Below are 21,833 nucleotides of genomic sequence, written 5' to 3' on the forward strand. Positions count from 1 at the left end.
GACAGGGTTGATGGGAACAGAGGTGGGATGAGAATGCAGGGTGTCCACCGAGCTCACTCTCACTCTCTCTGCTACCCTCCCCCGGGATGCCAGGGCTTGTGTGCCAGGGAAGCCCCTGCACTCAAGTTGCCAGGCGCCCGCGAGGAGCCCGCCCCACACCTGCTCATCTTCCAGGTGAGCCAGGCTGCAGCCGTCAGGACCGTAGAGGCCTATCGGGCCCCCCGTGGGTTCGCACAGGAGCCAGTCTGTGAGGTCAGCCAGGAGAGAGCGCGATGCCCACCCGGCTTCCATGCGGCACCACAGGCAGCGCTCACAGCACCTCAGCATGGGGACTCGGGTGCCATGACTCTGACAGAGGGGGGAGCGCGGGGAACCAGGGGCTCAGGTGCTGCCCAGGGCCCAGAGGTCAGCTGGGACCTGCCCTCCCACACCAGATGCTCACACTTCGATTAACAGCCAGGCCTAGGGAATTTCATGCACTGGGCCTCTAGTCCTATATAATAAAGAGGTAATATGCAAATTGACTATCACTCCAACACACAAGATGGCCACCCTCATGTGGACACAAGATGGCTGCCACGGGAGGGCAGTTGTGGGCGATCAGGCCAGCAGGAGAGGGCAGTTGGGAGGGACCAGGCCTGAAAGGGAGGGCAGCTGGGGGCAATCAGGCCTGCAGGGGAGGGCAGTTAGGGGTGACCGGGCCAGCAGAGGACAGTTGCGGGGGACCCAGGCCTACAGGGGAGGACAGTTGGGGGGGACCAGCCCTGCAGGGGAGGGCAGTTGGGGGGAACCAGGCCTGCAGGGGAGGGCAGGTGGGGGTGACCAGGCCTGCAGAGGACAGTTGCGGGGGACCCAGGCCTACAGGGGAGGGCAGTTGGGGGGGACAGGGGAGGACAGTTGGGGGTGACCAGGCCTGCAGGGGAGGACAGTTAGAGGCGACCAGCAGGGGAGGGCAGTTAGGGGCAATCAGGCCAGCTGGGGAGGGCAGTTGGGGGCAACCAGGCCAGCAAGGGAAGGAAGTTGGAAGTGACCGGGCCAGCAGGGGAGGACAGTTGGGGTGACCAGGCCTGCAGGGGAGGGCAGTTAGGGGTGACCATGCCGGCAGGGGAGGGCAGTTAGGGGCAATTGGGCTGGCAGGGGAGCAGTTAGGCATTGATCACGCTTGCAGGGGAGTGGTTAGGGGGTGATTGGGCTGGCAGGCAGAAGCAGTTAGGGGCAATCAGGCAGGCAGGCAGGCGAGGGGTTGGAGCCAGCAGTCCCAGATTATGAGATGGATGTCTGACTGTCCATCTCTCGAGGGGTCCCAGGTTGGAGAGGGTGCAGGCTGGGCTGAGGGACACACACTCCCCCCCCCCCCCCCGCCCCGTGCCATGCACAAATTTCTTGCACCGGGCCTCTAGTGGTATATAAAAGACATTTTCCTAATCCAACAGAAACGGTTTGAAAAGAGCTCTACAGCTCTTTGTCTTACCCCAAGAATTCCTGATCTCAAAGATTAGCCATATACAGTGAATAGTGGCAGCACAGAAATACAGATGCTGAAAAGCCCCTCAGCCTGATTCAAATCACAGATCCAATATTTAGCAGATGTGTGCCCTGGAGAACTTAATTACTTTGTGTATCAGTTTTTTTAAATAGCAATAATAGCACCACACCTACTTCAAGGAGGTGTTGTATGAATAAAATGAGTTAACATACACAAAATGCTTAGAACTGTGCCTAGCCTACAGTAAATGCCATACAAGCATTTTCTACTATTATTTCTTGTATTACATATTCATAATCCTATATAATAAAAGCCCAATATGCTAAGTGTCCGGTCAACCAGTTGGCCATTCAACCAATCAAAGCATCATAGGCTAATGATATGCGAAGGCTGCTCAACCACTAGCTATGATGTGCACTGACCACCAGGGGGCAGTCAACCGGTCGACCAGTTGCTATGATGTGCACTGACCACCAGGGAGCAGACGCTCCAACCAGTAAGTTAGTTTGCTGATGGGGTCCAGCTGATCGGGACTGGGTGAGACGGGCCAGACACTCCCTGGAGCCCTCCCGCGGTCCCTCCCTGGCTGGCCAACCTCCTGCATCTCTCCCTGGCCCCAATTGTGCACTGGTGGGATCCCTCAGACTTGCCTGAGCCCTCTCGCAATCTGGGACCCCTTGGAGGATGTCAGACAGCCAGTTTCGGCCCGATCCCGCTGGCCAGGCCGAGGGACCCTACTGATGCATGAATTCGTGCACCAGGCCTCTAGTATATTTATATATGTATTTGAATCTTGTTACTCGAAGCATGTTCCTAAGAGCAGTATCATGGTCAAGATCATCATCACCTAGGAGGTTGTTAGAAATGCACAATCAGAACCTACATTTTAACAAGATTACCAGGAAGTTCATAAGTTAAAGTTTGAGAAACAAGTGACATAAAACACATATGTTCCCATATTTTATATAGTATTTTCTAAACTCTCAATTGCCACTTGAGTCTTGCTTTCCTTTCTTCAATACAACAGATATTTCTTCATAACTAGAAGGAATTCTTGTAACAGTCAATCTCCTACCATTTGTATATTCAATGTAAATTTGGTGAATAAATGTTGCTCTCTCATAATATATATACCTTAAAATTTCTGTATTTCTAAACAAGCTTCTGCTGAGTTAACTTTCTAAGAATTCACCAATGACAAGTGATTCCTGATACCTTCTTGATTTTTTTCTAGACTGACAGGATTGTTCTAAACAATTACTAAACTTTTAGAATAAAGGTGGCAATCTTGATCAGAGGAATCATAACAGTATCAACAAAATAGCCACTGCAGGGAAAACTTTTTTCCTTGATGCTGTAGAAGATTCTTCTCTGAGTAATTTACTAATGTATACATAGTTAGTAATATTAGTTTAAGCATTTCACAAATTTCAAAAAAAAAATTCAATCCTCGTGGCAAAATTCCCCCACTCTTTAAATATCCAAAGTGAAGCTCTTAATTCAAAGCAATACATAAAATCTTTCCCCAAACTAACAATTGAAATATTTAATGATTACTTCCAACAAGCAAAGCAGTATGCTTTGGGGCACTATGGGGGATACAAAATGCATTCAGCAACTTTTATAATCTCTATGGGGGAAGGGAGAAAAGAGGAGCCTAATAGTAGCATTCATTTGACCTCAATACAAAGCAGAAAACAATGACTAGCAATAGAGAAGTCAGGAGTTTCAAAGGAGGGGCACACAGTGAGAATTAGGACAATACACTTTCATAAAGAAAATTTGCTACATGTTCAATCAAATAATCATCTAAATTTGGTATTGTTTTAAAAAATACATTCTTAGTTCAAATACTTAAACTCTTAAAAAAAATAACAAACCTTAGAAAATCAGGATTTTTCTATGAGTACAAGGTAATGCCATTAAAAATATGGAAGCTTTTTACCTACTGGTTTAAAAGGGAAACAAAAAGAAAAAAGTAGTATACCACAGAATAGCAATATAAGTTATCATTTGTACAGTACTCTATTTCCAATGGTTAAGACAATGAGAGATACACCGAAAGCCATTATAGCATTTAGTACTCTAGTTAAACAATGGGGACACTGACAGAATAAGTAGTAAAACACATACAAAGTATGGCAATATGGCAATTAGTCTTTTTGTTCTCTTGGGTACCATGGAAAAAAGAACTATAGTTCTACAAGATCACAGGATCTGGTGCCAAGCAGACTGAAAAACTCCAGTCTCAAAAAACCAGAGGTATACAGCCCCAAAATGATACTGTGCATTTTAATGGTGAAACACATTCTGCTTAAACAATGGTTAGATTCAGCAATTAATTTGGGTAGGTAGCCACCAGACAACACATCTGGACAGTTCAGGAATATAAACCATGATGGTTTCCATTTGAATGCTAGAAACATTCTTAAAGATTCATTTCAACAGACAATTATTGAGTGCCAGCTACCGTGTTTCCCCGAAAATAAAACATCCTCCGAAAATAAGACCTACTCACAGGTTTCCTTCTGAGTGAAATATAAGGCATCCCCGAAAATAAGGCCCCCAGGCTCTGTCTCAGAATGAAAATAAATTTACCGTAAACTGGTCGCTAGGGCCGCCCCAACTGGCATCTAGCAACCAGTGACGTTACGCGGAGTCCTGACGTCACTGCTGTGTGGAGGCAGAGCGGAGGTCCGAGTGAGCGGTGAGCACAGGGCGGGAGAGAGGAGGAGACTTTCGCAGATGCGTGTAGAAGAACAGGAGGATTAGAGCGGGCGGGACGCGGCGAAGGTAGTGAGTGCTGGTCTGTCTCTGGTGACACTACCTGATGCTCGTAGCCGCCTTCATGATGACTGAAGGTTCTCAGTCAGTGGCAGACCCTGCTCCAGCCCAGATCCAGGCCCCAGCAAGCCCAGTGACAGTCCCCAGGCAGGCCCCAGGGGGTAAATGTCTGATAAAGGGGTAGGGGGGATGTCTGATGAAGGTGTTCAGTGGCACAGGGTTGGGGGGAGGGGGATCACTTAAAATGACACAGGAGGATCAGAGGGGGCAATCAAAATGACACAGGAGGATCAGAGGGGACAATCAAAATGACACAGGAGGATCAAAAGGGGTTACTAAAATGGTAATCCCCCCTCTGATTCTCCTGTGCCATTTTGATTCCCCCCTCTGATCCCCCCTGTGTCATTTTGAGTGATCCCCCTCCCCCGACCTTGATACCCCAATTCCTTTTTTTTTACCCCTAGAAATGAGCGCAAAAAGAAAAAGCTACTCCGTGGAGTACTAGAAAGGAATCGTGGAAGACTCTTGGGGCCAAAATCTTACTGCTTTCTGCAAAGAGAAGATGTTGAGTATCCGATTGGTCCGTAAATGGCGAGCAGAGTATGGTAACCTCATTCAACAAGTGGACAAGGGAAATGCTAAAAAGCGCAAGTGTGGATCAGGTCGGCAACCATTATTTTCCGAGCTGGAAGACCTGATCTGTGAATGGGTTGTTGACAGGAGAGCAAAGGCTTTGGTTGTGAATAGGGCTCAGATTCAAGAATTTGCCCTTGCAATGGCACCACAGTTTGACATAGCCCCCAAAGACTTCAAAGCATCACAACAATGGCTGGATAATTTCCTTCAGCGAAGTGAACTGTCTTTAAGAAGATCTACAACATTGTTTAGGTTGGAAGATACTCAAGTTATTAAGCGAGCACTTGCATTCAAGTTCTTTATTGATGATGCTGACTTCTCTAAATACAATCTTTCCAACGTGATTGCTATGGATGAAACTGCAGTGTCTATGGGCCAATCATCTCAAACAACAATTGAACAGCGGGGTGCCTCCTTAGCGTACATTCCCTCCGCTGCTTACGAAAGTGCACGTGTTTCCTGTATTTTGGCAATTTGTCTGGATGGCACTAAAATCCCACCTTTAATCATTTCTAAGGGCAAGAAGGAAAAGACTGAACGTGTTTTGGGCGTTTTTATTCCTGAAACTGAAAAAGCCTGGGCCACACAAGCAGTTATAAGGAAGTGGGTTGATTCAATGCTGCCGCTTGTTATGTGAGGGAGCCAAAGAGGTCTGCTAGTCTGGGATGCAGTCAGCACTCACCGCGCTAAAGACATGAAGACATTTCTTCACGAAAGAAAAATAGATCAGATAATGATTCCCGCAGGAATGACGGCCTATCTCTAGACTCTTGATATTGCAATAAACAAGCCATTCAAAGACAATTTGCGCATGGAAATTAATGACTACACTGAAAATAGAATGGAGAGAAATCAGCGTGGAAACTTTGTGAAACCTAAACTGCAAGAAATTGTGACTTGGGTGAAGAATTCATGGGAGAAAATCACCGACAGTTGCATTGCAAATGCACTGCGAGCAGGCTACCTTGACAAGAAGTACTCATTTAAAGACAGTGCTATTGCTAAACATGAGAGATTTGGTCCACTGATTCTGAAAGAAATGGAGTCACAAGAAATTCACCAGGAAATTCAGGAATTGGATTGTTATGGTGATGTTCCAGAAGATGATGACATGATTGTCATTGAATAAATGAGTAAATTTTTGGTACTGTAGGATTCACAGTTTGTCTGGTTTGTGTTGACAACTACCGTACTACCGTACCGTATACAGGTAATAAATTTCCTTTATTTTCATTTAACAATAAATGTGTACCGTATTCTTCTTCATGGAAAAATAAGACATCCCCTGAAAATGACCTAGCGTGTCTTTGGGGGCAAAAATTAATATAAGACACTGTCTTATTTTCGGGGAAACAGGGTATATTAAGGAGCAGGAGACACAAAGATGAATGAAACAGGTCCTAGCTTATTCATTCACTTATTTAATAAATATTAAAAGAATGTCACTAGAGAATACAACAGAAAACAAGATAGATGTACCTGCCCTCAGTCTTTCAGTATACTCAAAAATGCAATTAGAAAGAATTGTAGTTTAACATAGGTAAACTTGCTAAAGAACAACACTTTAAACATGGCTCTCCTCAAGCATCAATTTCCTGTGTCCCTCATATCACAAGATTGCTATCTTTCTAACTCTCTAATAATCCCTATTTCCTACCCTTTCCCCAATAATTTCTTTTTCTTTTGAGATTATCCTACACATATTCAAGTAACTTTTCCATATCTGATTCATTAAGATTCTGTACAACTAACTCACACAGTACACCTTCCTCTTCTGTTTGACTCCTGTCAACACCTTAAGCAACTCTAATATTCAATATGATGGGTTCTCAGTTTCTTCGGGCAACTTTAAGTGAGAAAAAAAGAGAAGTGAAGATGGCAGAATGAAAAATAAGTCACAATAAAGCATTGAAAACTACACTCCTACTGAACCTTTACTCCATCTTCTCCAGTCTCTGGCTGCTACCACCCACAAAATAAAGGCCAACTCCCCTACAATGTCTTTCAAAACTTTGTCCAAGTAACTCTCATTCTTATTTCCTACAAATGCACCTGCAATCCTTTATATTCCATCTACACTAGTAATTTTTAACCTTTTTCATCTCATGGCACACATAAACTAATTCCTAAATTTCTACGGCACACCAAAAAATGTATGATATTTTTTACCAATCTGACCAAAAAAGGTATAATTTTGATTGATTTGCCATGAAAAAAAATTACCTACTCTTTGTGCTCCAAAGTGACTTAAAAAAAAATTCAGGGGAATACTTGTATATAAGGATTTCTGCTACCAATAACTAACCAATCAGATACAACCTTATTATGCGACGTGACAATAAGGTACAACTCTTATATGACCTACATATTTATGGTTCAAGACAGGGCATTCATACTGAATGGCTATTATGTGGGCTGCTGTCATTTTTTAATCTGACAATCTAAGGCAAAAGAGGTCAGGTATTGCATGTTTTAAAAATTCTTGCAGCAAACAGGTTGAAAATGGCTGGTCTACACTGATCTACCTGACCAAGGCTCATACCTACCTATCTTTTCTACTCATGCCATTTTTCCTACTGACACTATCTTTGGCCTTTGTTTATTCACATGGTGAGTCTAACAATCCTTTAAAACTCATGACCTTTTCTTTCTACCCTGCTCTGCATTCCTCAGGCACAACAATTTCCCTTCAAATGTGATTACCTCACTAAAACTGGGAGCTTTCTGATGACAACTATGATATCTTAATTATATTTTGGTGGCTGAAACACAGAAGAGAGTATTGGTGGGCCTCTGAATCTGCTAATGAAAATCTTATTTTCTAGTGCTTTTATCAACATTCTTCATAATTCACTGCAACCATTATATTTATAACATTATATTTATAACATAAATGCCATTAAAAATCTCTCTACATTCATTCACATTTACCTAGAAAGGAAGGAAAAGCACTAAAAAGCTTTATTATAGAAGCTGAGTCTAATTGGCCTACACAATAGTCTAGAGCAGGGGTGGGCAAACTCTTTGACTCGAGGGCCACAATGGGTTCTTAAACTAGACCGGAGGGCTGGAACAAAAGCATGGATGGAGTGTTTGTGTGAACTAATATAAATTCAAAGTAAAGGAGCGGAGGGGAGAGCAAGAGAACCGGATAGAACAGCCGGATCCGGCCCGTGGGCCGTAGTTTGCCCAAGGTTGGTCTAGAGCCTACCATAAAATTACCAACTTAATTTCCATATGCGATTAGTACCCTCATATAAACATCTTAATTTACCTACAAATAAACGTAATATCTAAAACTCTGGCTATTTTTATTTTCCTCTAAAACTGGGGAGACAAATTAATATATTAAAACAATAGTTTACATAGAAACATTTTCAGCAAATGAGACCCTGTGTACAAATAATAAACAGTAGGGTGCTATTCTACAAAGACTTCAATTTACAAAACAAAATCCAAAAAGAAAGTTACTTAAAAATGGAAACTATTCCCTCTCAAGGCTTCAATTTTCCTACCTAAAAAAGAGCTTAGAATTGAGCAGGATTATAAGACACAGATTCAAGTACTAAGTCCAAAACAAGTTCTGCAAGAGGAGGGATCTTTGCAAATACTTAGAAGAACAGTGCCTGGCATGAGTAGGTCCTCAATAGGCAGTTTTCTGAATGAATGAAAAGTGAGCAGGGTGAAGCTCTTCTTATTTTGCCTTCTTCCCCATCCAATCAAAGTAAGATATTATTTGAAAAATAGGATATATGGATAGAAAGATCTTGACAGCCACTGAAATAAATGTTCATTTTAGCAATAAGGAACTATTTCGAGTCGAGTTAAAAAATCAACATCTTTTTTTTTGTTGTTCAGCTGCTTTTCTAAGAGGAAAACAAACCTTCAAAGTATAAGAATTCACTTTTATAAGCTCATTTGTGAGGCTGCCATATTATTAAATTATTACTATAGAGTAATAATTTGAGAATGACAAATGAAGCATAAGCAAATCTAAGAAACCTGTTAAGCATTCTTGACATGTTAAAACAAATTTTATCTCTGACTGTAAGAAACAATTAAGAATAGAAATGTTTTTATTCTACACATATTATGGCACAGGAATGAACAATGGTAAACTGCAAAAACTATGATCCTCTTAAGTCTCAATAACCCAAAATTGTCAAAACACACTCATTATATAATCTTAGGAATCATTCAGGCTAAAAACAAAACCAACCCCAATTTCAGAAAAGTCTAGTAATTTGTTCAAGACTGTTGGTGGCAAAATTAGCCCTAAGTCCAGCTCTTCCTACTTCTTACCCAGTACTTTTCTACTGCAGCTGCTTCTAAATTATTTATTATTAAATATGGAATGCTCAACAGTGAGTAAAAGAAAAAATGGCAAGTTCTAGTTTAATGTACTATGAACTTAGAGACTGTCAAGTTTAAACCTCAAATAGAAATCTTCTAAAAGGAGATAATCCCTCCAAAACAAAACACTTCAAATATTTTACAATTTTAGATGTCAATTATACCTCAATAAATCTGTAGAAAACTTTAAAAAATATGATTCAATCCTTACCTAACCCTGCCCACAAGTAACAGAACTGAGTATCCCTATTTTTTAATTTAAAACTATCTTTTAACATAAAACACACATACAAAGAAAACCACAACTCAAATCAACAATGTTGAAATTAAATTATTTTGTAATTTAAGGTTAGCACTGAATCTTAAGTAACACTAAACACTCTGGCCATTTTTCAGTCTCTACCACAATCCTCAAACTATCTGAAATGTTTAAATTCATCAGTTCTAGCTGCATCCCTCATTTCTTCTTTCTGTGTGATTTCATCCACTTCCAGGGCTTTACATATCACTTATATGCTCATAATTCCCAAATTTACATTTCCAGTCCAAACTTCTCAGAGAACTAGATTTGCATACCCAATTTCATTGGCATCTTAAAAGTAATCTGTCCAAATGGAGCATCTTTTTGTTTTACCCCAAATCACTGAATTGTCCAAGAGCCCAAAAACTATAAATCATCTGGGATAATCAATCCATAGGCAACAATATTTCTACATCAGAAATTTTTCTTGAAATGGAAAACTTTTCTTTATCCCCACTGTCACCTGAAGTTATTACTCTGTTCCCCTCACTTCAACTCTTGAGCCTTCCAACTTTGAGCTCTCACAGCAACCCGAGTTAAAGTTTTAGAAACCTACATCAGATCATGTCACTGTCTTGCTTAAAATCCTTTCATGACTTCCTATTGTACATATATTAAGTATGAAGCTCTTATACCCGGGCTTCAAGGTCTACCACGATCTGGCTTGTTTCTCTCTCCAATTCCATTCTGCCTCACTACTAATTCTTAATTTGCCATTCACAACTGGCTCTCCCCCTCCCCCATTTTCTCTAGTCCAGAAATGGGCAAATGATAGCCTGCTATCCTGTTAAAAGAAAGTTTTCTTGGAATACTGCCCTGCCATTCATTATACTAGTATATGGTCTATTGCTGTCATTGTGCTATATAACAGGAGAGTCAAGGAGCCCTGACAAAGAATGCATGGTTCTGAAAGCTGAAAATATTGACTATCTGGTCCTTTACAGGAAAAGAAAAAAAATGTCATAGGCATTGCTTTTGCCTGGAATGCTCTTCAACCCACTTGTCTCATGAGCACCTTTTTCATTCTTCAAGTCTCAGTTTAAACATCACCATTTCCTCCAGGAGCCCTTTCTTGGCCTATGTAGTTGCCCTCATCATTTTTCTCTATCACTCTGTATGATGTTTTCTCCATTATATTTTATAACTACACACTTGTTTATCTGTTCCACGAGTGCAGGGATCAGATGCATTCTATTTACCAATATATTTCTTACACCTAAGCCAGAGCCTGTCAAATAAATACCTTCAAATGTTGAATTCAGTGATGATAAGTCTTACAAAGGACACATCTGATTTGACAAAATGATCTATAATTTAAAAATTCTTAAAACTGGAAAGTAGCAGAATGTTTTTTCTCCAATATAACCATGCTTTTAAAGCTATTTTATTTAGAAAAGAGTTAAAGAAAAATAATCCCTGTGAATTCTGAAAAGGTTTCATATTTTCTAAAATAAGACAAGCTTTTTCTTATGGCGAGACACAAAGGCCACATCACACCCTCAGTTTCACTTTGTGGTCTTCAAAAATTTACTGAATTCCTTTGAGTCTCAGTTTCTTCAAAGGGAACATTCTGCTAGAGTTAGAAAGAAAATACTACCAAGAAAGAAAAAGTAGAATTTAGCTTTTCCATGCCTGTTTCAATTTTGTGAACTCATTTCTAAAGTCAATCAGATAATTTCATCTCAAATAAGTGTTCTCCCTTCATATGCCCACTGGTAGTTTGTAACATTCTGCTTTATCAAAAATGTTCCTCAAAATGTTCATTATTCTCATCTTGAAATCAGGGTGCCAATAAACCTCAATAAACCAGCCCTGATTCCATGTAAAAATTGTATTTCCGTTGCATTTTTCAACATGAAAAGATAGGTTCTGGCTATCTAGGCCGCAGCACTAAAACACTAAAAGGTTCACTTCAGTAGAACCTTTAAGCAAAGGTTCCTTCTGCTTAAAAATAAAACACACACACACACACACACACACACACACACACACACACACACACTCACACACAAAAACCCCAAAACACTTTATACACACACACATAGACAAGTTAGGCAGTTTAGCAAACTGCTAAAAGCATAGAGAACAAAAAGCTGATGAACAGACCATGTAATAATGCTTTCAAAACACAAAAGGATATATTTGGTAAGACTGAAGATAGTTACACTGACACTACAGAACCCTAAACCACTCCTTCATCTTCTAGTCAGAAGGTGCAATGATGAGACTGCTGATACTGATTTTCATGCAAACTACTCTTACACACATTTAATCGGAAGCATTTCTATAAGTCCTATTTGGTAGAACAAGTGTAAGATTTCCTATATCAGGAGACAAACCTTTTGGATTACTATATGATGACCCTGCCTGTCAGTTAACAGACTTCTTTTGTTGTCTCCATACAGTAGTATTTACAGTTAAATCAAATAAGATAAATGGAAAACACAAAAATGTAAGCACAGATACTAACAGAATTTCAAAAAGTTAATTCAATTGAAATAGAGAATTAGCTATGCTGAAACTGGTACATTTCTTAGTCAGAAATTGACAGTTTAAGCTGTCAAATGAGTGCTTGTGAAAAAAAAATACTGAAGAACATTTTCAGATGCCGGTGCTATATCATTAATACCTGTGTAAAAGAAATAAATAATTTAGCAAATATATTTTTAATTTCTTTAGTACATTCAACTTGAATACATGTTCTCTGGAATATATTGGGGAACTGCCTATATTTTGAAATGACAGTTAACCTTAATATAGGATCACTTTAAACACCTGAAAAATGCTAAAGCTCTCGCAGTTACCATGGAATTATGTGTTCACGTTGACTTCAATTTCTACCTAACCATGTTGGAGAATACAAAAATTAATCATTTAAATACTGACCTCCCATTCTGGCCTTCCCTCCTCACTTTTTGGATAAGCCAATTCTAAACCATAGCACATTAACGACAGATGATTTTTCTGTTTCTGTGCCCAAGCTGCAAAGCACTGCTTAAAATAATAATAATAATAATGATGATGATGATGATGATGGCAATCACACATTCGATCTATTTTCTACTGAGCTTTTTCCTCACTTGGCAATTCCTCCCTATATTCTCCACAAGGGCTAGACCAAGACTCCACCTAATTTTCAGATGTATGGCTTAATTATTAGATTCATAACAGTTTTAGAACTAAAGAATCTCAGAGATATTACTGCCAATTCCATCATTTGAATAATATAAACTAAGTCCTAGAATTTAAAGGACTATAGCTTTACAAACATTGAGCCAATTTACTCGAAGCCCCTCATGCAGCCTCAAGGCTAGCATATTTATTACATCTTGATTCATTCACTATGTATACCTCAGGAGCCAATCTACAGAGAAGTCAAGGACTCAGCCTGAAACCACAATGACTGAATGTTTCATGTTGGCCATATACTAGCTACATGCATCTGGACAAATCACCAATCTCTGTGCCTCACTTTCTTAACTTGCAAAATAGGTATAATAGTACTATCTAGCTCATTGGATTGTGACCATTAACCAAGTTAATACTTGTAAAAAGCATTAGAACTGGACCTGGCACATAGAGTAATTAAGAATCATTGTGTTATCATCATTCTCTGTAGAACTCTGGCAAATGAGAACATGCCCCTCTCTTCTACCTTTACTTCCCCATTGTTCCCAACTCTCTCCACATCCAAGAACTCAGTTGCTCCAATCTTCTCTCCCTTCAAGAGCTTTAAGCAAAACTCTTCCACTCTATTTTTCTTTTTTTGTTTGATATCAAGCTCCTTATATTAGTCTTATTTTCTCATACCTATTTAACCACAGTTTGCTCTTGAAGATTCATTCCTTGGCTCTGGGATTTTCATTCTCTGTGATCTCCAACACTTATTCCTCAAGATACGTTACCAAATGCCAAATCTTTATCTTCAGTGTTGAGCTCCTACCCAAGCTCTAAACCTGTATCTCCAAGCATATGATTTTTACTTGAGCATTTTATTATTATCTCACACTCAATTATCCTCACATGTAAAATAATTTCTAAGGTGCTTGCCAACTACAAAAATTTTCAATATAATCTAAAACAAAATTTGTCATTTCCTCTACTCATTCCAAATCAGTTTTCCACTATTATTTCACAATATTTCTATTGGTAGCACCATAATTCTCCCAATAACCAAATACCATCTAGTCTTACTTTACAATTTCTGACATTATCCATTCATTTCTAGCCTAATGCTTTACTCAGATTTTCCTGGTTTTTCTCCTGCTTCCAGAGAACAACCTCCCAATTCTACATTATATAAATTCCATTTTAATCTTCCTAAAATGTCACATTATCATCTACTTAAAAACATCCAATAAACCTCCACTGTTAAGTTCAAATCCCTTAACTTGGCATTCAAGTTTTTCTCCAATTGGTTCCCAAACCATTTTTGCAACACCATAATCCACGGATTCTCATACATTATTATATACCTCAATCAAACACTAGTTACCACCTAAGTGAACATGTCTGTATAATCACGTGATACCTGCAATCTCTAGAATGCCTTCCACATTGTTCACTTATATCCCAAATTTATCATGGCTCACTTAAATTTGATCCTTTCTCATGAAATCTTATAGCCCATGGTAACTTATTACCACTTAATTATATAATGCCTCACACTGTTATCTAATGTGTGTATCATCTCTCACATCAGAGTAAAAACAAACCTATGAATCATTAGTATCATGTATCTCTTTGCATCCACCATATTTTCCTAGTAGGAAAATAACCACTGAATTGCCTGAAGAACATATCACCTGCTTTATGAGATACTAGCTACTGCTTATGTAATCCCACTTAAGAGAAAGGACTTGCAGAGGAATAATAGAAATAAAAAGTGACTATTTTGTAACCACTAGAGTAATAATGATTCATGCAAGAATCATCAATGGATGCTAAACCATCACATGGAAGTTTCTTGGGGAACAGGATATTTATACAGTCTCAAAATATATCTGAACAAATTACTTATGAATTACAAAGGGAAAAAAGGTACCTTTACAGTGGAGAAATCTGGCGGACACCAAGTGATCAAAGTTAACATCACCAATAATGGGATAAACTGACATCATGTGCCTCCTGATGTGATGCACTGAGGACACAACATCACTTATGTATTATTCCTGCCAAAAATGCATAACCTGAAACTAGTCATGAGGAAACAATCAGACAAACCAAAAACTGAGGGACAATCTACAAAAAACCTGACCTATACTCTTCAAAAATGTCAATGTGTTGAAAGACAAAGAAAGGCTGAGAAATTGTGTATGTGATCCTGGATTGGATCCTGGATCAGAAAACTGAAATAAAGGATATCACTGCTACACAGGACAAGGGTGAATTTATATGTGGACTGTATCAGGTAATAGTATTATATTAATGTTAAACTGCCTGATTTGGAACATTGTTCTTTGGTTAAGTAAGAGAATTTCCTTGTTCTTAGGATATTCCCAAATATTTGAGAGTAAATAAATCTAAAACGTATTCTTTAATTGTTCAGCAATAATATCTGTAATTTGAATAATAACATGTATCAATAAACGGATTGGACAAAAATGTGGCAAAATATTAACAACAGGTGAATCTACAATGAGATCATTGTACTATTGGTACAATTTTTCCATTTTCTCAAAAATAAAATTTAAAAAAATGAATACCCTAATACCACACAAAAACTTTTGAGTTTTTATTTATCTGTGGCATTTACATCTTATCTGACAATCTTAAAGCCAGACATACTTGCAGTGGAAGAGTTTGCTTTATAAAAACATATGTTTTAAAAAAACAAATACATCTTTTTGGAACCAAAGAACCATTTGATAATGTTAACAGCCCACCACTAATTTTTTAAAATTCACATTTCTAAAGTAAAACTCAGTTAAAATAAATAAAGTCAGTTTCAAATGGTAAAAAGTCTTAGACAAATAACAATGTAGTTTTAATATTTTCAACTATGCAGAGAAAGTGGAGAAAGCTAATATTGGTTGATTAAGCATTTTAAGGAAAAAATGATGCTCTATAATTAACATATTAATAAATAAGCATTTGTAAATTACTGAAAGTTTGCTTCCTTAACTATGATTATAGAGAATATTGCTCATAAAACACAAATTTCATCTCTCAATTATAAAAAATTCCGATTTAGTTGATTATTAAGTTTTGAGTAAGGTTTTGTAATATAACCATTAATTATTTCTATAGGCTTCCTAGAGCCTTTAAAAACAATACTTCTAGTCATAGTAAAATATAGTATAAAGATTTTCTAGATCCAGTATAATTAGTAACAGTCCTTTAAAGTTGGATACCTTATTTATGAGATGTTCGGTAACAACTTCTCTTAGTCCAGTGTAGAGCTTTTCTCCATGTTTATGCAAAACCATTGTATATGCATTTCTATAGAGCTCCTCAAAACTAAGACCACTGTTATTCTTACGCTGGATTTCTTGAATTGCATTTTTCAGAAGGTCCCAAATGCTGTTTACATATTTTTCATCCATGGTCATCTGTAATATCCAAGAGAGAAAAAGAGACAAAAACAAAAACAAAAACCAATGGTTGAAAATTTGTCTGTATTTATCTATACAGTAAATATTTTATTATATGGCTATGATGATAAAGCTGTATGACTTATAAGGATGTTAACAATCTGTTTTATTAGAAATAAAATACATTTACAAAGTTTTTAGTTGATAGAAAACATTTTTAAAAAATCCTTTAAGACCTCCCTCATCTGCAGCAGAACCCCTCCATTTAAATAAAATCACAATCTCTTGTTACTTTAGCAGAAAATGTGAAACATCTTTCCCCTAAGTTTATTTAGTAAAACACAAGCTCAGAGATTTCCTCTCCTGTAGATTTACTGAGCTCCTTGATAAAATTAAAGATTGAGGAAAGACCTGAAATTAAAAACAAAACAAACAAAAAACAAAAATAAAGCTCCACATTTTCTGTTTAACCTAGCATACTCTAATTTTCCTCCTTTCCCAGATTAGATTCCATGGTCCATCATTTGTAACTACCTTTTATGTAACATTTGTTTTAAGTCACTTGTCCCTCTCTTCCTCCCTCCAAAAATACACCATTATAAGACTCAACTGCCTGCTTACACTGAACCCATGTAGTTGAAAGTAAATGAATAAAACATATGTTCATATTCAATTCATCTCAGTTTAAATTCATGACCACTAATCACAAATAGGCCCTTAGTTTAACCCCACAATCCTACTTTTCTCTAATCTACTGACCCAAATATCCTAGATGATTTTACCATCTTTCTGGATAATGACTTGCTTCCTGTTCTGAGAAACAGGAACCTGAAAAGAAACTACAAATTCACCATATCCACTAATCTAGTTGATTGCATACCAATATAATTTGTTAGTTCTTCTGCTACTAGCAAATTAGTGCCCAATTTTTATACTCAAATTACAGCACAGGGACAAAAAACACGAGCAAATTCTAGGAACTTGTTATAAATGGAGAATTTCAGAACCCCAATCCAGACCTACAGAACCATAACTTGCATTTTAACAAGAACCCCAGGTGATTCACACACAGAATGAAGTTTAACAAGTACTGCTCTAGTTCCATAACAACTCATCTATTCAAGGACCCCCGTTAGCAATCTTCCTTCCTAGCATTATCAAATTTTTTCTCTTCTCTGCTACATAATTTCCATCTGCATTCAAAATCATCAGTTTTCCATCTTAAAAACAAACAAATCCTCACAACCCCACATATTTCTCCAGCACCACCTAATTTCTCTCTTTTCCATTTACAGTAAAATCACAAAGCAGGGAAGGAGAACAACTCTATGTTGACTGTATCCAAGTACTATCTCCCCCACTATATCTTGAAGCCCCTCTAGTAAGGATTCCCATTTTCTACCATTTCACTGAAATTATTCTTGAAGAGGTCACCAGTGACGTCCACGCTGCTAAATTTAATGGTCAAAGTCTCAGTTCTTATCTTACTTGACCTATCTAGCAGCAATTCAAAGAGCTAATCATTCCTACTTGAAACAGATTTCTCACTTGCCTTCCAAGCTATACCATCTTTCTACTCTACTGGCTTGTATTTGTCAGTCTGCTTACTGGTTCTTCTTCATCACAACTGCCAACCCTAAGGCTCAAGTTCTAAGCTTTTTTGTCCATCCACACTGTTTTTAAAAGGTGAAGTTGATTTCATCTATTCTCATGGCTTTAAGTTAACCTCAAAATTTATATATCCTATTTGGCCCTCTCTCCTAATATCGGTCATATTTTCAGCTTCCTACTCAATGTTTCTACTTGAATGCCTACTAGCAAGTCTAAAACAGAAACCCTAATCTTTTTCCCCTAAATCTACTTCTCATGCAGTCTTCTCCAAATGAGCAAATGTCCAATCCATCCTTACAATTGCCAAAAAGCTTGTAATCCTCGTTACACCCTTACCTCACTTTTAATCCAACTGGAAATTCTATTGTCTCTACCTTCAAAATATATCCAGAATCTAAGCCCTCCTCACCACTTCCATTGCTACTAGCCTAGTCCAAACCATCATCTCTCAGTTTATTGCAATAGTCTCCTATCTGGTCTCAGTTTCTGCTCTTGGCCTATAATCACAGAGCAACCAGACTGACCTTCTGAAAACACAAAATTAAATCATGTAACTCATTTCATTTTGCTTGGAGTTGAAGTTCCGACTCTATGCTACAAAGCCTTATTCGAATCTGATAATCTCTCTGACATGAGCTAGTCCTCCCTTCTTGCTCGCTCTGCTCCAGCCACACCAGCTTCCTTGCTATTCCCTGTATACGTCTAACAAGTTCACTTCAAGGTATCTGTATCTGCTACTCTCTCTGAAATGTTTTTACCCTAAATACTTTCATGGCTCATTCATGTATCAACCTCAAAACTCTGCTCAGTGTCACCTTAAAATGAAGCTTTAACTGCCCACTCTTTTTAAAATAGCAGCAGCCTCCTACTAGTGACCCTCAAGTTCCAACCTCACATTCCGGATTTTTCTTGGCCTCCCTCCTCCCAGCCAATGTCAGCTCCATGAAGACAGGGATTTTTTTCACTGTTGAATCCCTCAGCCACTAAAATCAGATCTGGCATTTAACAGGCTCTTACTAGTATACTTGTTGACTGAATGATTTCCTGCTAATCTTTGGGTAAGGAGCCCTTTTTGTGACACATGAACTTTACAAGTTCTGTATTCACAATCTGGGAAACCCTGCAACAATTACTTATCAGCTTCACACATACTTCTGACCTGAAATGAACAGAAATTACTGAACTAGTAGAATTTCTTCCAAAGAGGGCAGGAAAAAAACACCACCACAACAACGTTTGGAAATGAACTATATGCTTGATTTTGGTGATGGTTTCACAGGTAAATACTTACCTCCAAACTCATCAAGTTGCATACATTAAATACGTACAGTTTTTTGTATGTCAATCATACCTCAATAAAGTGGTTTAAAATAAATCCTCTCCAAGCCACATCTAATGGGTATGAATGTCAAAGAGAAAGGAGTAGGTAGGCAAAACAGTTCTTTCAGTCATTCTACCAATAAAATACCAGCTCAACTATCAATGAAGAGGATTCTTAAGCAGATGATTCAAACTGAGTCTTATTATTCTAAACTTTTTTGGAGAGCTTAAAAAGGAACCCTTTAAGAGAACAATGCCTTTCCTTTATTTAAATATTCAAATCCCAGGTCTACTGGACTTTTCTCAAATGGCTTTAATTGAATTTACCCCTACACCTAAACTACTATTTTTTTTGGTTAGATATCCTGATACATAGGGTGCCATCCATATAAAATATAAATAAGATGTAGCTATTTAAACTTTTCACAAATAAAAGATACAAGCCCGTGTGATAATAACAACTTTAATAATCCGTGTACAGTAGTCTCCCTTATCCACAATTTTGCCTTCTGTGGTTTCAGTTACCCATGGTCAACCATGGTCTGAAAATACTAAATGATAAATTCCAGAAATAAAAAATTCATGATTTTAAAATTACAAGCCATCTGAATAGCATGATGAAATCTGGCACCATCCTGCTGTGTGCAGCCCAGGACAGGAATCATCTCTTTGGCAGCTATCTTGGTTATCAGATCAACCATCGCTGTTTCACAGTGCTGTGGTTCATGTAACCATTATTTTATTTAATAGTGGCCCCAAAGAGCAGGTGTAGTGATGGTGGCAATTGGGTATGCCAAAGAAAAGCAAAAAGTGCTTCCTTTAAGTGAAAAGGTTAAAGTTCTCAACTTAATAAAAAAAATTTCACATGCTGCGAGGTTGTGAAGATAGATAGCAAAAATGACTCTTCTATCCATGACATTGTGAGGAAGGAAAAAGAAATCTGTGCTAGTTTAGCTATCATACTTCAAACCGCAATAGTTACAGCCACATACGTAAGGGCTTAGTGAAGACAAACAGGCATTACACCTGTGGATAGAAGATATGAACAAAAAACGTGTCCCAAATGATAGCAGCAAGAAAGCATTGAGTCTGTATGAAGACTTTAGCAAGAAAACCCCTCAAACAAATGACCACATTCACATAACTTTTATTACATTATATTGTTATAACTGTTCTTATTATTGTTGGTCCTACTGCAATTTCAGGCACCCACTTGAGATATTGGAATTCATCCCATAAAAGAGGACTACAGTATGTGGGACGTGGTTTTGTTTGCTGACAGCATATGCGGACATTACAATAAAGCAGACTAAGACACCATCCCTTAATATTAAGTAATAAACACCTGAAGCAGAAGGAATATTTAGGATGATTTCAAAGAAAGAGCTGTGTATCAACTATAAACCAGAGATAACTATACTGCCAATAGTTGAGCAAAACTTCAAATGATCTTTTCAAGCTCTATAACATAAGATCCCATTAAAGCTAGAAAACGTACAAAAAATGTCTCTACCCAGCATGAATTACTAAATATTCTATTAGAGACTAAAGAATTTTTAAAATATAAACCAAGAGGCTTCAAATATTGTACAAGTACTCTTACATTATACTAAAATCATTTCTCATATAAGTAAAAGCTGTTTTATAATCCAAGACTGCAGTAGTATTTCCTTAGTATTCATGCCTTATAGAGCACAGATGGAGCAACAGGACAATGACGTTTCTTCTGGTGACTGCTCAGGTATAAAAATTTTCAAACAAAGGAAAAGAGATTAAATAATTTATCCAAGTCACAAAGCTAGGATTAAAACTCATACAGCCCCAAATCTAGTTCATACTATTTGGCTCACCTCACATTTCACTGTGCTAACATGGTAAAGTAAGTATCACAGTGTCAGTCACTGATTATCCTGGTAACCATAGAATGGTATACTAGTAGAGAACATAGCTGTCTGAATGGCCTGGATTTGTGTCATGGCTGTTTTAAATTCACAAGCCATGTGGCCTTGAGCAAATTAACTCCTCTAAGCCTTTATTTCCTCATGTGCAAAGTGGGTTTAATAACAGCATCTATCTCAAAGAATTATCACGAAGACAGTCCTAATAAGAATGTCAGAATTTAGCCCAGCCCAGGACACAATATAATTCTTCTCATGTTGACTAACCAGTACCCAATGATAGAATCTCTTGAATTCTCATATATGGGCATCAAATGTCAGAAAAAAATATATAGCTTTTCAAGCTTAGCAAATAAACAGATATGAGCTAAAATGAAAGTACCTTAAGAGTACAACTATGCTGCCCTGGCCAGGTGGCTCAGATGGTTGGAGTGTCATCCCGTACACCGAAAGGTTGCAGGTTCAATTAGGGCGAGTGCTGGAGGCAACCAATCGATGTTTCTCTGTGTTTCTTGTTCCATCTCTCTCTTTTTCTGTCTCCTGCCCCCCCCCCCCAATAAAAAAATCAATAAAAACATATCCTTGGGTAAAGATTAAAAAAAAAAAGTACAATTATGCTAAATAAATGCAAGTCAATATAATGTAGCCTTCTTTCAGGTACAGTATTCCCCTATTTCATGTCTCCTGTTGTCAATGTCATTTAAATCATTTAATCCGAGAAAGTTCTGTCCTGGGCTCTTTTCGCTCTACACTGGGTCCCTAAGGATTTTCATTCATGGTTACAACTACTACCCACACATCTAGGGTTCTAAAATTCACAAGACTAAACTGGCAAGAGATTCTGGAGACCCCTAGAACTGTATACAAAATTTTGCAAGTATAATGTGTGTACACTTCTTTTCTGGGTGGTG

At 38.2% G+C, this 21,833-nt stretch overlaps 1 protein-coding gene across 2 annotated transcripts in view; it reads right to left on the bottom strand.

Moving 5' to 3' along the window:
* The window catches only part of CUL3 (cullin 3), a 112,619-nt gene that overhangs the window by 74,274 nt on the left and 16,512 nt on the right, over window positions 1-21,833 (bottom strand). The window contains exon 2 of one of the 2 annotated variants that reach the window (XM_080670386.1): window positions 15,914-16,111. The exons of the other annotated variant lie outside the window; for it this stretch is intronic. Within the exon in view, the coding sequence (XP_080526512.1) occupies window positions 15,914-16,111 (198 nt within the window). The remainder of the gene's footprint in view (window positions 1-15,913; window positions 16,112-21,833) is intronic. 2 annotated transcript variants of the gene reach the window in all.

This window comes from Plecotus auritus (genome assembly GCF_963455305.1).
Source record: "Plecotus auritus genome assembly, chromosome: 5".
Lineage (NCBI taxonomy): Eukaryota > Metazoa > Chordata > Mammalia > Chiroptera > Vespertilionidae > Plecotus > Plecotus auritus.